General features: G+C 40.6%; 1 protein-coding gene across 1 annotated transcript; it reads left to right on the plus strand.

Annotated features, from left to right (window-relative positions):
• The first annotated feature begins 631 nt into the window (after window positions 1-631).
• On the plus strand, window positions 632-10,386 carry LOC124149408 (multiple epidermal growth factor-like domains protein 10). The gene is made up of 5 exons (XM_046520970.2): window positions 632-730; window positions 4,549-4,627; window positions 6,088-7,077; window positions 7,989-8,064; window positions 8,747-10,386. The coding sequence occupies exons 2-5, from the start codon at window positions 4,570-4,572 to the stop codon at window positions 9,348-9,350; spliced, it is 1,728 nt and encodes a 575-aa protein (XP_046376926.2). The 5' UTR covers window positions 632-730; window positions 4,549-4,569; the 3' UTR covers window positions 9,351-10,386.
• The last annotated feature ends 4,966 nt before the right edge of the window (window positions 10,387-15,352 follow it).

Raw genomic sequence — 15,352 nt, forward strand, 5'->3', positions numbered from 1 at the left:
GTGAGTTGGGTTTCACGCCGCTTTTAACAGTATTCCAGTTATAGCACGGCGTGTCAGCTTAATGTGGGAGGAAAGCCTGAAGTGATGCAGGTCTCAGACGTTTACTACTTCGGTGAATGTCTGGTGGTATGTCTACAAATTTGATCAAATGCATATGTTTGTAAACATGTAACATGAATGAACTTGGTACAATTGCGACATTTACATCAAGTCTAGATGTATTTTGCTATAATAATTGAGAAGTGTTGGCAAGTGTTGTGTGAGGATTGATCTGCTCCATGGTTTGATGTCGAGTGTGGATTACGCCAAGGATGCCTCCTGTCATACCTGTCTTTCAATCTGCTCATCAGTGATTGCTGAGGTTCATTTTGACAATTTTGTAAATACACAAAGAATTATTTCCACCTTCTCTGATAGGCGCGGGACACAAGGTACATGTATCCTTACTTACATGTGTTCGTTACAATGCATGGCAAGGAAGAGGGAAGGTGAAACCTGTTCAGCAGAACACAATGCGGTCACTTCCGTGTCAAACGTACTTTAGTTTCTCACATTTGCCGCTACACATTGGTAAGTCACATGTGCTTTGTATGGAGCCCGTCAGAGTCATACTCGGGTAGAACAGGTAGAACAAGAACCGACAAATGAGCATCGGGTGATTTCCGGGGTTTTATTCAGTTTTACAATCGATTTTGTATGTGTTTGTGACGGATGGCACCAGTATGGCAGGGTACGTAACTTTTTCGCCTGGTATCGTCACTATTTATGATATGATTTAGTCGGAAACGTACAAAGGAATCTGTTTTGGCAGATGTTTCCTTTGATAATGAAAGGGTTTTGTCGCTTATAGTTAAAGTATGATCTGGCTGAGTTTATGTCTGTGTGCAATATTACTTATGGTAGGGTTATGCAAAATTCACTCTCTCGGTCACTTCAGTAGCCAAATTTTGATACATAATGCAAATATTATCGTAGTATTGAATACTTCCTGAGAATTCTAATTTTAATTTCATATTCTTTAATTCTGTTTATGTGTTCGTTAAAGTGCCATATGCACACAACAACTTTGTTTCATATATTATGATAAAATAGTGAGTGAGTGAGTTGGGTTTAACGCCGCTTTTAACATCATTCCAGTTATATCGCGGCTTGTCAGCCTAATGTGGGAGGAAAGCCCGAAGTGATGCAGGTCTCAGACGTTTACCACTTCGGTGAAACCCACGAGCACGGGTATGGTGCTGACAAACCTAGAAACATAATCGGGGCGAACCGGGATTCGAACCCACACTCATAGGTTTCTGGCGTGTCCAAGGGACGCAACTCTGCACAGCGAATCGCGGCGCCTTAGGCGACTGAGCCACCCGTGCCCCTCTAACATCAAAATAGGACTATACAATACTTAAACTCGCTTTAATGTGAATTGATACACAGTCGAAGTACATGTGGATCATGTACGGTCCTCTACCTATTTGTATTAAGTGAATAGAGATTTGTATCAAACCATCATGGTTAGTGAGGGAATTGGTAATATTTCAGTTTAATCACATCGTGTCAGCTTGATTAAGGTCTTAGTCTATAACTGCTGAGGACCCGTGAAGATCCGGGGTAGAATAGGTCTTCAGCGACTATGCTTGTCGTAAAAGGCGACTAACGGGATCGGGTGGTCAGGCTCGCTGACTTGGTGGATGCATGTCATCGATCCCAATTGGGTGGATCGATGATCATGATATCAATCACTGGATTGTCTGGTCCAGACTCGATTATTTACAGACCGCCGTCATATAGCTGGAATATTGCTGAGTGCGGCGTAAAACAACAAACCAACCAACCAACTATAACTGCTGAGTAGCAACACCGCACACATATTTCATCGTCATTGTCCCTTGCAGTTTCTTTGTACGCTGTCAAAGTTGTCATAGTCATTTCATAACTAAAAAGTAACACAAAGTGTGTGATCGAAGAGTGTGTGATACTTTACTGCTCAAATATATTCATGAATATCATTTGTGAGATATAAGGGAAAATAACTCAAAAGTTAAAATTGAAATTATCTCAACTCAGATAAGTCCTTATACATCGCCATTTACAATTGCCACAGACTTTTAATCATCATTATGGCGTAAATCTAAATAGAGCGACAAAATTATTTCCATAATCATATGGAATCTCTGCTAAAACAGTCTGTTGTATGACTTTGACTATAGCATGTGTTTATGAATCACTATCAACCTGTAATGATACCAGGTATCTCTGAAATGGTTAAAACCGGTGGAACCCATCACAAACACATGCAAAGGCAAGTCAATTGATCACCTAAACAAACACAAGAACATATGGCATAAGTCGACATAGAGAATTGCATCTCACATAAATTTGGTCAATGATGCGTCAAATTTGGAAATGTCCTCCACATTTTGAAAGCTTTTTGAAAATTTTACTGCCACCTCAAATGTTGTAACCTTGATCAAACAACTTCTGAAGAAGAGTCGTATGACACGCTTTGAAATCTTGGTAGAAAGAGCTTGCTCGATTGTATCTCAAAATTTGTGAAATGTAAACACCAAAGGCTGTTTGTATTCGGAATCGTACATTCTATTGGATATGGAAAGGGTTTTGTTGCTTTAATCTTTATGATTATGGAAAGGAATTTGTCGCTTTCATTAATAATTTTAGATTCGTCCGCATCCTGTATGTGAAAGAAGATTATGAAACAATGTGTGGTGTGACAGTTTTCATGACAAGGACATATTTTGGTTACCAAGACATTTTTTCCCACAACATGTACAACTTCCGTGTTCGTTTACGATACATCAAGACAATAGGAACCTTTCTCTAATCGACTCCAGTTCATAATATTGTAAGATTGTCGGGTAATCTCTTGCAGATAAAGACCAGTTTCCTGTAGCAAAAGATGCATGTGTTCATATGATTGGCACATCTTGATTATTTGCCAGTATTATCATTGACGAAGTGGTACGCTGACTTTATCGTTCTACAATCACAAGCCACCTCAAGTATGTTGACACATTTTGATCATCTATTGCCTGCCTTGCGGTAAACATTGACTGAACAAAGCAGTAGTGTTTGATCATCTATTGCCTGCCTTGCGGTAAACATTGACTGAACAAAGCAGTAGTGTTTGATCATCTATTGCCTGCCTTGCGGTAAACATTGACTGAACAAAGCAGTAGTGTTTGATCATCTATTGCCTGCCTAGGGGTAAACATTGACTGAACAAAGCAGTAGTGTTTGATCATCTATTGCCTGCCTTGGGGTAAACATTGACTGAACAAAGCAGTAGTGTTTGATCATCTATTGCCTGCCTAGGGGTAAACATTGACTGAACAAAGCAGTAGTGTTTGATCATCTATTGCCTGCCTTGGGGTAAACATTGACTGAACAAAGCAGTAGTGTTTGATCATCTATTGCCTGCATTGCGGTAAACATTGACTGAACAAAGCAGTAGTGTTTGATCATCTATTGCCTGCCTTGCGGTAAACATTGACTGAACAAAGCAGTAGTGTTTGATCATCTATTGCCTGCCTAGGGGTAAACATTGACTGAACAAAGCAGTAGTGTTTGATCATCTATTGCCTGCCTTGGGGTAAACATTGACTGAACAAAGCAGTAGTGTTTGATCATCTATTGCCTGCCTTGCGGTAAACATTGACTGAACAAAGCAGTAGTGTACACGTTACTGGGGATGGCTGCAGCTTACATTCTGTGTAACTCACAGTCACTTGTTGATTGTGTGAAACAAAATTTATACTTCTCATTTCTGATTTAACTTGTAATTGAAAAATTGCTATGAACCATACCCAGTGTGTTATCTGGATGTGTTCGTGACGTCCTCTGTAAGATGCTGTATGCCAAGATGGATGGTTTCGATTTTCAGCTGTGTATTAACCCTTCATTTCCAGCAATATGTCATCAGCTCCAGTGTATTTATTCTACATTTGTCAGTTGCTAAGGTACTTACTTAAGAGCAGATATACTTTATTCAAATTTCATGGAAAGACACATGATGCTTACAACAGAGCTTTTCATTCAAGAACCTGGTTAAGTAATTCGAGATTCTGACAAATATGACAGTTGACAATGCCATATCATGCTATTTGACCTTTTATGAGGAACTTACTGAACATTTTGTGAGTGAGTGAGAATTTTTTACGCCGCTTTAAGCAATATTCCAGCAATATCACGGCGGGGGACACCAGAAATGGGCTCCACACATTGTACCCATGTGGCGAATCGAACCCGGGTCTTCAGTGTGACGAGCGAACACTTTAACCACAAGGCTACCCCGACCCCCCACCAGTTGTGAAGACCATGCTTAGATGTATACCCATTTCGTGAACAACTTGTGTGTTTACTGATTTTCAGTGTTCCATTCACATAGTTTTCATCACTAAATTGCATTTTACTTCATATGGCATCTGTTATTCTATGGCGTTTACGTTTTAAATTAATTCACTTCCCGTGGGATTTCACATGACAATCGTATTATACATTATCGAAGTGTCTAACGTAGTGTATAATATTTCACAGGTATAGTTTGCTGATACAACAATGGCCACACAATCTGCAGTCATTGCTGTCACCGCTCACATCATCGTACTTACCCATGGTAGGTATCACTCTTCCGTTCACAATTTTACTTACTTTAAACGCAGCAATAATATAGTTTCAAATTGTTTGATGCCCTTATGTCTGACTATATAGAGATTATTTGCCGAGTGTGCCGGACATAAGGAATATATATATTAGGGATAAACATTGTCTTATAAATGCGATCCTTTTATTTCTAATATTTGATAATTACGACGACGTTACGGAAACACAAGAATATAATTTCAAATTGTGTCATTCTTGAAGTAATTTCACCTCAAGGAGTAACTAAAGAAACTGCATCAATAAAGAATGCGAACCGCCCCATTAATGATAAAGTGCAGATAGTTTGCCTGCAAACAAAACCCACACACATTGGGAACCCACGAGCACGGGTATGGTGCTGACAAACCTAGAAACATAATCGTGGCGAACCAGGATTCGAACCCACAATCATAGCTTTCTGGCGTGCCGAAGGGACGCAACTCTGCACAGCGAATCGCGGCGCCTAAGACGACTGGGCAACCTCTGTCCCTTCATAGCATTGATGTGTGGAGATTAAGAGTAGTTCTTAGTGGCTTCATTTGCATATTTATCGGCCCGTGATCAAGTATATGTCACTAAGAGACAGGTCACTACTTTAAACACTTTCCATTCTGTCATAATTTCTATTTACAAGTATATTTCATATTATGCTAAGTAGAGGAAAATGGCAAAATTTAGAATTGGTAAGGAATAGAGGGATCTTGGTACCATAACTGAGCATGAACTAAATCTTATAAAGACGGGGCGGTCGGGTAGCCTAGTGGTTAAAGCGTTCGCTCGTCACGCCGAAGACCCGGGTTCGAATCCAGACATGGGTACAATGTGTGAAGCCCATTTCTGGTGTCCCCCGCCGTGATATTGCTGGAATATTGCTAAAAGCGGCGTAAAACCATACCCACTCACTCACTCTTATAAAGATGACATTTACCATAAATGGGCCACAAAGATTGCATGTATCGCGTCGTTTAAGTCTTTTTGATGTCGATACAACTATTTTCTTCCTGTTATCCTGTTTTTCACACAGAACATCATAACTTAGAACATCATAACTTTCAACTTCCTCTTTTGGAATAGAAACCTGCCAAAAATAGAAAAATAACATTGAAATTACCGGCAACTATTACGAAGAATATATTATTGATAAAGACGGACACGTATGTGTCGAAAACAAAACAGTTCCGCAAGATACCAGTTCGAATCAGCGTTTTCAGATAACTTAGCTTTCTACGATATTGTTTAACAATATGTATATTTCAGCCCTCGTATTTGTTTTCGCTGCTGGGAATGTTATGCTGGAAAACCCTTTTAAGTTTCTATATTTTGAAATTAAAGCTGTAGATGGATTGTAAGTGCTATTTGGTTGAAGTGTTTGAAGATTACATAAAGAAATGGATTTATATCCTGTGTATTCAGTCTTTCTGTTCCCACTTCCAGCCTGTACGGATCCCACAAATTGTATCAAGTTAAATCATGTTGATACAACCGGCAAACCTACGTGTGAGCTCGGGTGTATTGATGGATGGTCCGGCGACTGCTGTCGGCAGCACTGTCTCGACAGGTGCATTGCTTGTTCCTCCAGAAATACACGTGAGTGCTCGAAGTATGAATCTGGTCGTTATGGAATCAGATGTGAGGATCTCTGTGGGCAGTGTCATAAGGGCAACTGTTCCATCAATGGGACATGTCATGATGGGTGTAAGCCTGGCTTCTGGGGAACACGCTGCAGCCATCCGTGTTCTCAACACTGCAAGGATGAAGAAATGGACAGTCACTGTGAACATCATACAGGACATTGCATCTATGGTTGTAAGGACGGATACTTTGGGGGATCCTGTGACGCCATGTGTCCAGATGACTGTGAGGGGTGTAACAGTACAAGCAGAGAGTGCAAAATATGTAATGACGGGTTCTATGGTATTGAATGTTATCATCCTTGTCCACAGAACTGTAAGCAGTGTCTTGATTCAAACACAACATGCAAGACTTGCTCAGATGAGGATGGGATGTGTTCTATAGGTTGCACTTATGGTTTCTATGGCCCGACGTGCAATCAAACATGTCCACAGAATTGCAGATACTGTAACGAATCAGATGTAAGTTGCCTAAAATGTGGCAGAGAAGATGGAGAATGCTCTCAAGGATGCAGGAAAGGGTATTATGGACGTCACTGTCAACACACGTGTCCTGAGAACTGTCTTCAGTGTAACACGACCAGGGACTGTGATGAGTGTATGGTGTCTCAGCGTGGTAGTAACTGCACCCTGGTGTGTCACACGTGTCCCTCCGTGCGTTGTCTACCTGATGGTAACTGTACATTGGAGTGTAAAGACGGTATTACAGGAGACAGGTGCGACATCACAACTGAGACAAAGGTTTCACACAAAGACGTCTTTGGCTACATCTCTGAGCTGATAAAGAATAACGGTCAGTCTCATGTAATAAATACTTTAGGAGATAAACATTATGTGTTTTCAGAGTTCGACAGATCTGAGGACATCCCATTGCGGGTCATGTCAGACCGACCTTTCATCTGACCAATCAGGACATCGCTTATCAGATCATGAAAGTGACAGCTGGAATGTGATTTTTGATCATGCAACCTCGAATAATAAAACACAGGGTACTCCAAACGGCAGTTATGGGCTTTATGCCTGTATTCATACAATCTAGACCATCTATTAGCCATTCCGGGCTGTTCTTTTGTTCAGTTTTTCATTTGTTTATGTCAAAATATGTTTCGAAGCGTAGTCGCCAGTTTGAAACTCGTACCGTAAAGCTCGATTAAGCTGCCTTCTGAATGGCTAATATCGACTTCTTGTTAGTCATTCCATTGGTCGGTCAGACGTGACCCGTAATGGGATGTCCTCAGATCTTTGTTTAGCGGGAGCGAGAACTAAGATCAGATTTTAATGAGATTGATCCTTACGTGAACATTTACAGATGTGGGTCATGCATGACGTCACTCTGGAATGTCATTACGTCATAATAATAATTTCTGCCACTGTAACTAACCTCGTCTGTTTAGTATGATGTTGACGACATAGAAGTTTGTTCAAATACATATTTATCCAGCTTAATATCGCATTAGTGCAGTATCCGTCTGGCCAAAACGAATGGTGCGCTGTTGCTTTTTAAATTAGAGATTGCGAAAAAATACATACTCATTGAAATCCAGCATCCAATCCTATGAAACAACGGGTTTTTATTCACCAAGCTGATGAAACATATTTCCATTCAGTTTACAATAATCGGCATTTGTCAAAGAATTTGTATCACGTGTCTTTATATGTACCAATGTACAGAAAATAATGCATTGATGTATGTGATGTTTTCAGGATATTTTCTTCCATTCCTGGCAAGTGCTCTTGCCTTGTTAATAGCCCTGTGTGGTTTCCTATTTTGGAGATGCAGGTTTGTGACATATATTATCCATACCTTTTTCGGGTTTAATGTGTTTCAGAGTGGCATTAACTTAAGCCAATCATAGAGTCAAATAAATAAATATCATAATGTAAGATGAAGTTGATGTTTGCTTTTTCAAACAGTATAATTTAAGAGATCACATGGCCTGAGGGAAATTGTTATCTGGCAAACTTTATTCATGATTTGTGTTGCACTTTATCAAGGAATACAAAGAAACATTTTACGAAAAAGCTTAGAGAAAATATTATATGTCAGTAACATGACGATAAATAAAAGTTGTGTTTTGAAAGTTCTATGTTCATCAAATTAAATTATGCTTAATCATTCAGTGTTCAGCATTCAATCCTCAGCATTCGGTGTTCATTGCGAGAGTCTTTTAAGGCACTGATTTAGAAGGGGGATAAATTTATTACAAGGAGTATTGTTACTATACATACACAAGGTTTCAGGACTACTTCTTGCCCCTTCATCAGGTGTCCTGTTCTCCCACCGTGTCATTTACATGATGAACGGGCAAAACGTATCACTGAAACCTTGTGTAAGTGATAAAAATAAGTTTTTTATCAATAACATTCCTTGTCATAAATGTTCAATGCATTTTGCTGCTAAGAGACTGAATATGTTGCAGCAAGAGTATTTATTGTATTTCTCATTTTGTCTTTACAAATAGAAAGATCCACCGAGACAGAGCTGCCTCATTACCTACATGTGGCTACTCAGACGTGATGCATTCCACGGAAGAAACGGTACATAAATCTGGAGACATTTACGACGAAATAATAGATGAAGACCTGCATATTGACCATATCGAAATGAAGCCATTGTTCTTATCAGGGCCAAAATTGCCAGCACCTCCCCATGCAGGTTCAACTGATGTCGATGATGACTACACATTGTCCACAGACACTGACACCCAGGAGGTTACAGTATGTCAGCAAGGATCTTCAGGGTATATAACACCAAGGCAAAATCTCTCCGGTGAAGGTGACTATCCGGAGGTTCCTGCAGCTGTCAGTGGAAATGTTCCTGGTGAAACTGACAACAGGACTGTCATACAAAGGGGTGCCCAAATGGAACAGAAGGTCGACCTCAGTACGATATCAGCCAAAGTGGAGGTGGTTACTTTGAGTCAAGCTATCATACCTGGAACACGTCGGATCACGGAGGATTATTTAAACTTAAGAAGATCTGATGAACCAAACTCCCTGGAAATGAGCTTGGTTTCAATAGTTAATGTTTATTCTCAGTGCAATGGGAATGTGCATCAACAATAATTATTTTATTATGATTATATTAAGGAAGAGAATATATGGATGTCAACTTCTTTATTATGAGGAACACAAACTTTCGGAGTATATGCTTACTCCTTCATCATATAAGCATATACTCCGAAACGTTAATCACTTCTAAATGCCTTTCAAAGACCTGATGATTATTATTTCCTCCAATTCAGGGAGAGTACAGACATACGGTTATACATTTATTTTATTTACAAGCAAGAGATGCATTCTTGTTGTACACGTACGCATTTTATACATGCACTGATTCTGGTCTTCTTCACTTAGTGACGTTGACATTGCAAGACAGCAGTGATACCCGTCTCGTTCACTCACACTCATGGTGTAAGAATACACTTAAGTCTGTTGGGCCAATATTAATGACATCACAGAATGTTTCCTGTATGGTTCACATGCTGTGAACATGTTGGTTAATTGATCTACAACAATAGTCTACTCTTGTGACTCAGCTTCTGGTCAGCGTCGACGTCTGTTAGCACAGTACATGCACTGGCAACGACATGAGATACACATGGGAATTGGGTGGTCATCAAGCCCCGAAGGCGTAGGGCGTTGTCTCAATCTAATCAACCATAAGTTTACTTGGCCCATCTGGATGCATGTACATATGTATATAGTTTTAGTACTTTTCCGCTGAAAATTGGAATTAAAAACAACTTGGGCATGCCGTGCGTGTTTGAACCTGTGATCTCAGTTATGAGTGAGTCAGGTTTTACGCCGCGTTTAGCTATAATCCAGCAATATCACGGCGGGGGACACCAGAAATGGGCTTCACATATAGTACCCATGTCGGGAATCGAACCCAGGTCTTCGGCGTGACGAGCGAACGCTTTGTTCACTAGGCCGACCGACCAGACCGACCCTCAGTTGTGACAATTACATTCAAGATAAGTATTAACATGTTCTAAGTTAATTAATTTCCCTTTAGAAGGGGTAATGTACAGTATCAGTTAAATTGTTCTTGCATTAATTAGTCACAGTTCGATTCCGCCTTGTTCTGACATATCGATAAATAAACATGTAAACCACATTTGCTTGCTATCTTCAAACATTCTTTTTAAAGAATCCTTATTCATTGATACTCCTTGTACATCGACATGTTTAGGTTTATAAATACACTTACAACAAGGTAATTGAAACAGCAACACTACCGGCCATACCCGGATGTCCGACGTCATGAGGCTGCCTCTGATGTGGAATGCGTATTAGGTCAGTGGCCCCGTGAAGATCCGGGTTGGAATTGGTCTTCAGCAACCCATGCTTGTCATAAGACACGACTTAAGGGATCGTTCGTGATGTCAATCACTGAACTGTCTGGCCCAGCCTTTATTATTTACAGACCGCCGTGATATAGCTGGAATATTGCGGAGAGTGGCGTTAAACAACAAATAAACAAACATACTAGGATATTGAGGTTTATCACTTTTCAGACATTGTACCAATTTCAGGTCTTCTCCGTGACGAACAAGAGCATGTCACGCGTCGATTTATGGGTGCCCTTAATGCTCTTTTCAAAACTTTTGACCCGGCATTTTTCCTTTTTAACGTGACGTATTTTTGAATGATAAAAAACCAATTTGAGTGAGTTAAAATAAATTAAAGTCACAACAACGATGTAAGGGGGAGTAGTGAGTGGATTAATTGTAACCAGCATGGACAATATTGCAATAATGAATTGATAATCACATTAAGAGAACGTAAATAGAGGTGAAAACGTTTAGTTTACCAGAACAGGCAGCGTATACTCGAGTAGGGGTGCGTCCGTTCGGTAACTTCCCACTTCTTCTCATAACCGGCTGAAGGGGTAGGCCTGCAAGTTTAGTACAGATAGACATACAGAATTTATTAGGTGAGGTGAAATTGGGTTTAACGTCGCGTCCAAGATTGCACTTATATAGCGACGTGCATGCACGTGTGTGTGGCTGCTTGTACTAGTCCGGACTGATGACGATTTATAGTGCTAGCACACTGAGATACCATGCCACAGTTTAACATGAATACCCCACTACGACACAGTATACTGACTCCGAGCCGACCAGTCCTTGTTTTAGCCCCTTATTGCCAAGCGCCAGACAGGGTAACAAAAAGTACCATCTCTTAACGTCTTTTGGTATGACGCTGTCTGGGATCGAACCCCGGACCTTCCGCTCTCCGGGCGGACGCTCTACCACTAGACCACGGAGGCGGAGGGCTTTCCTCCCACATTAAGCTGACACGCCGCGATATAACTGGAATACTGTTAAAAGCGGCGTTAAACCCAACTCACTCACTCATTATTTGATAGTGATTCATTATTTGAAAGTGAATCATAAACATAGGCTCCTGATATAGTCGGTACCGTACAATATATTTTTTTATTTCTTATGAATATGGAAAGGTTTTTGTCGTTTTTATACACATTATAATCAGCTGCATTCGTAGTTTCTTGAACATTTCTGAAGAAAATACACACCGCTTGCATAGTTAAATATAATGCTGGGGGCACGGGCGACCCAGTCGTCTAAGGCAACGCGATTCGCTTACAGAGTTGCGTCCCTTGGACACGCCAGAAACCTATGAGTGTGGGTTCGAATCCCGGTTGGCCCCGATTATGTTTCTAGGTTTGTCAGCACCATACCCGTGCTCGTGGGTTTCACCGAAGTGGTAAACGTCTGAGACCTGCATCACTTCGGGCTTTCCTCCCACATTAAGCTGACACGCCGCGATATAACTGGAATACTGTTAAAAGCGGCGTTAAACCCAACTCACTCACTCATTATTTGATAGTGATTCATTATTTGATAGTGAATCATAAACATAGGCTCCTGATATAGTCGGTACCGTACAATCGATCTTTTTATTTCTTATGAATGTGGAAAGGTTTTTGTCGCTTTTATACACATTATAATCAGCTGCATTCGTAGTTTCTTGAACATTTCTGAAGAAAATACACACCACTTGCATAGTTACATATAATGCTAATATGAACATAATATGAAGATGTTCATATTTTATGTAAATCTACACCTATGAAATCAACATCTTTTTAAATTAGTGCCAAAAGTCAACATCCTTTACAGTTTGGAGGAAAACTACACACGTTTTTAATAAAGAGTAGCAGCTCTTGGCAGTAATTAATAAGGCACTGCTAATTGAACAATTGCTTTACCCCCTCTCCCCCCCTCCCCCCATCGCTGACATCATTAAAACATTGATTGTACATTCAATAAGAATAAGAACTCTCTTGACATCATTGTATTATGGAACATGTACTATGATTGTGTTAAGTAGTATCGGGATCTATTTGTTTATGGCTTTAAATTTAAAGTTTAGTGTGTTTTTTTAATGGGAAAAATCCAAATGTGATTTGTTTTAAAAAATATTCTTATCAACAGGAATCCTAGGAATCTGAATCATCATTCTGATGTTCAGTAAAACGTAGAATAATTCTAAAATATTTGATAGTTTTCTTTAAAAGGGTCATAACGCCAAGATAACTAAAACGAATTGAAGATGGCGATATCTTAATATCATTTGTTAATATGGATTTTGCCATGGCAACAATTTGAAAGTTTTCATTATTTTTTTTAATTCCTTTATTGTGGAACCTGTTATAGTATCGTCTCCGCAGAAAACCAATAATTTTGGAAGAATATTATAGTGGCATTCGGATTTAATCGGGGCATTCAGATTATAATTTAGGTTATTTTCCTTGAACTTGAATTGAACTAATTTAAGGAACATCATTTTATATTTTCACAAGAAAATCTGTCAGAAAACCTGATCCTTCACACACAAACGAACAAGTCGCATGTAGCCTGCAACAATAGTCTTAACATAGTTGCCTCCCTTATACCACTAGGGCTAAACCCAGGCCACAAGACATCGTCTGCTCTCATTTAATAATAAACTCGGCCCATGAAGATCTGGGGTAGAACAGGTCTTCAGCAACAAGTGCTTGCCATAAAAGGCGACTATGCTTGTCGTAAAAGGCGACTAACGGGATCGGGTGGTCAGGCTCGCTGACTTGGTTGAAGGATGTCATCATATCCCCAATGCGTGAACATCAGGGGTAGAATAGGTCTTCAGCAACCCATGCTTGCGCAAAGGCGACTATGCTTGTCGTAAAAGGGGACTAACGGGATCAGGTGGTCAGGCTCTTTGACTTGGTTGATGCATGATGCATCCCAATTGCGTGGATCGTTGCTCATGTTATCTCTGGATTGTCTGGTCCAGTACTTACAGACCGCCGTCATATTGCTAGAATATTGCTGAGTGCGGCGTAAAACCACAAACCAACCAACCAGCCAACCATTGGTATATGGTCTTTGAAAAAAATAACAGCAAAACACAACCAATGTGTGTACGTGTCGCACGCAGTAGCGCCACACACATCCGTAGGATGACATTCCTGACTTTGACACTTTCAGGGAAGGTCGATTTATTTCGGTGGACCATTATTCCCGTCCAACGCGCGGAGAGTCTACGGGCTATTGGCATGATAGAAACTGGCAGAAGTCAGCGTGCAGTGGCCAATAGGTTCCATGTTTCACAGTCTGTTTAGCAGACTATGGAACAGGTACCAACAAACCCAAACTGTTGACGATCGACCCCGTTCCGGACGTCCCAGGTCAACGACAACAGACAGTACAGGGGCGATTGCATTCGCGACCAACTCGTGTTATTCCGGGACAAGCCGAATAGCGACTCGTGCCCCTCTCATGGCCATTTTTGTGACCGGGTTCCGCCTTAGCGCAAACGGGCATACCTAAAACAATTGTCTACTCGTTGCGTAATGGTTCACATATTATTTTCCCATGTGTTACATATATTTCAGATGCAATTTAAAGCACATCGGGACATGCGGAATTATACAGTATGACTGAACACATTTAACTGTGTCTTGGGTATATTTTTAGATGCAAGACATGTAAAATCAAAAATTATTTCTGAGGGATTCTTTGACGAAGCACATAACATTCATCGATAGGGGGACGAGTCGTCTTGCAGGTTAGGGGGCGAGTGGTGACGAATGGGGCGATTGATCCCTAACCAGGCTCTTCCAGATCGAGGTCAAACAGCGAATCAAATTGCTGCCAACTTCATCAGGATACTGGAGTACTAGTTGCGGGTCAGACGAGAGAGGTCTACATACAGCTCATCTCCACGTTCAACAGCCACGTGTTGTGCCACCCCTTACAAATCGTCATTTGAATTGAACTCGCTAAACAGGTATCACTGTATACGACCAGCTCACAAATTAAAACAATACCTACGAGAACAAACAACAGTTTATTTGTCCAGTTCAGAGTCAATAAATATTTACAATCAATTATATATGTACATGGAAATAAAAATAAACAACATATTATCGAACATGACGTAAAACGATTGACAATGATTTCTAAATCTAAAACGTCAACGCCAGAGAATAACCAATGGCTTCTCAAGTATCCGCCCAAACAGGTTCCATTGGGCAAAATAGCGGTGACAATTATATGAATGGATCACTGAAAATCAGTATTGATACCAGGTGTTCGCGAAAAGGGTAAGAATGTCCTGCCCTACCGGTAGAACCCGCACCTCACACAATTTGCTTAAAAACGTAAGTATTTGTTGCCTGACGCCTCGCAGCAGTACTCCTGCCGTGCCATATTAGGAAAGATTAATACATACCACTATCATCATCTGCATACGACAATATGCATATGATTGATAAGTATTTGCATAAAATACATTGACACACTCTATCTGAACAGGAACTGGGCGGTGTGGTAGCTTCGTGGTTAAAGCATTCGCTCATCACGCCGGAGACCCGGGTTCGAATCCCGACATGGGTACAATGTGTGAAGCCCATTTCTGGTGTCCCCCGCCGTGATACTGCTGGAATATGTGCGCGAGTGCGGTGTGTATGTGTGATGTGTGTATATGTATGTGTGTACGTGTGGTGTGTCTGTATGTGTGAACGTATGGTATGTCCGTGTGTGTATGTGTAGTGT

This window comes from Haliotis rufescens, unplaced genomic scaffold (genome assembly GCF_023055435.1).
Source record: "Haliotis rufescens isolate VD_foot unplaced genomic scaffold, xgHalRufe1.0.p SCAF_2, whole genome shotgun sequence".
Classification (NCBI taxonomy): domain Eukaryota; kingdom Metazoa; phylum Mollusca; class Gastropoda; order Lepetellida; family Haliotidae; genus Haliotis; species Haliotis rufescens.

Coding starts and splice junctions, on each gene's coding strand:
- LOC124149408 (XM_046520970.2), top strand. CDS start 4,570: ATGGCCACACAATCTGCAGTCATTGCTGTCACCGCTCACATCATCGTA. Junction 7,078..7,988: donor TGAGCTGATAAAGAATAACG/GTCAGTCTCATG, acceptor TGATGTTTTCAG/GATATTTTCTTCCATTCCTG. Junction 8,065..8,746: donor TTCCTATTTTGGAGATGCAG/GTTTGTGACATA, acceptor CTTTACAAATAG/AAAGATCCACCGAGACAGAG.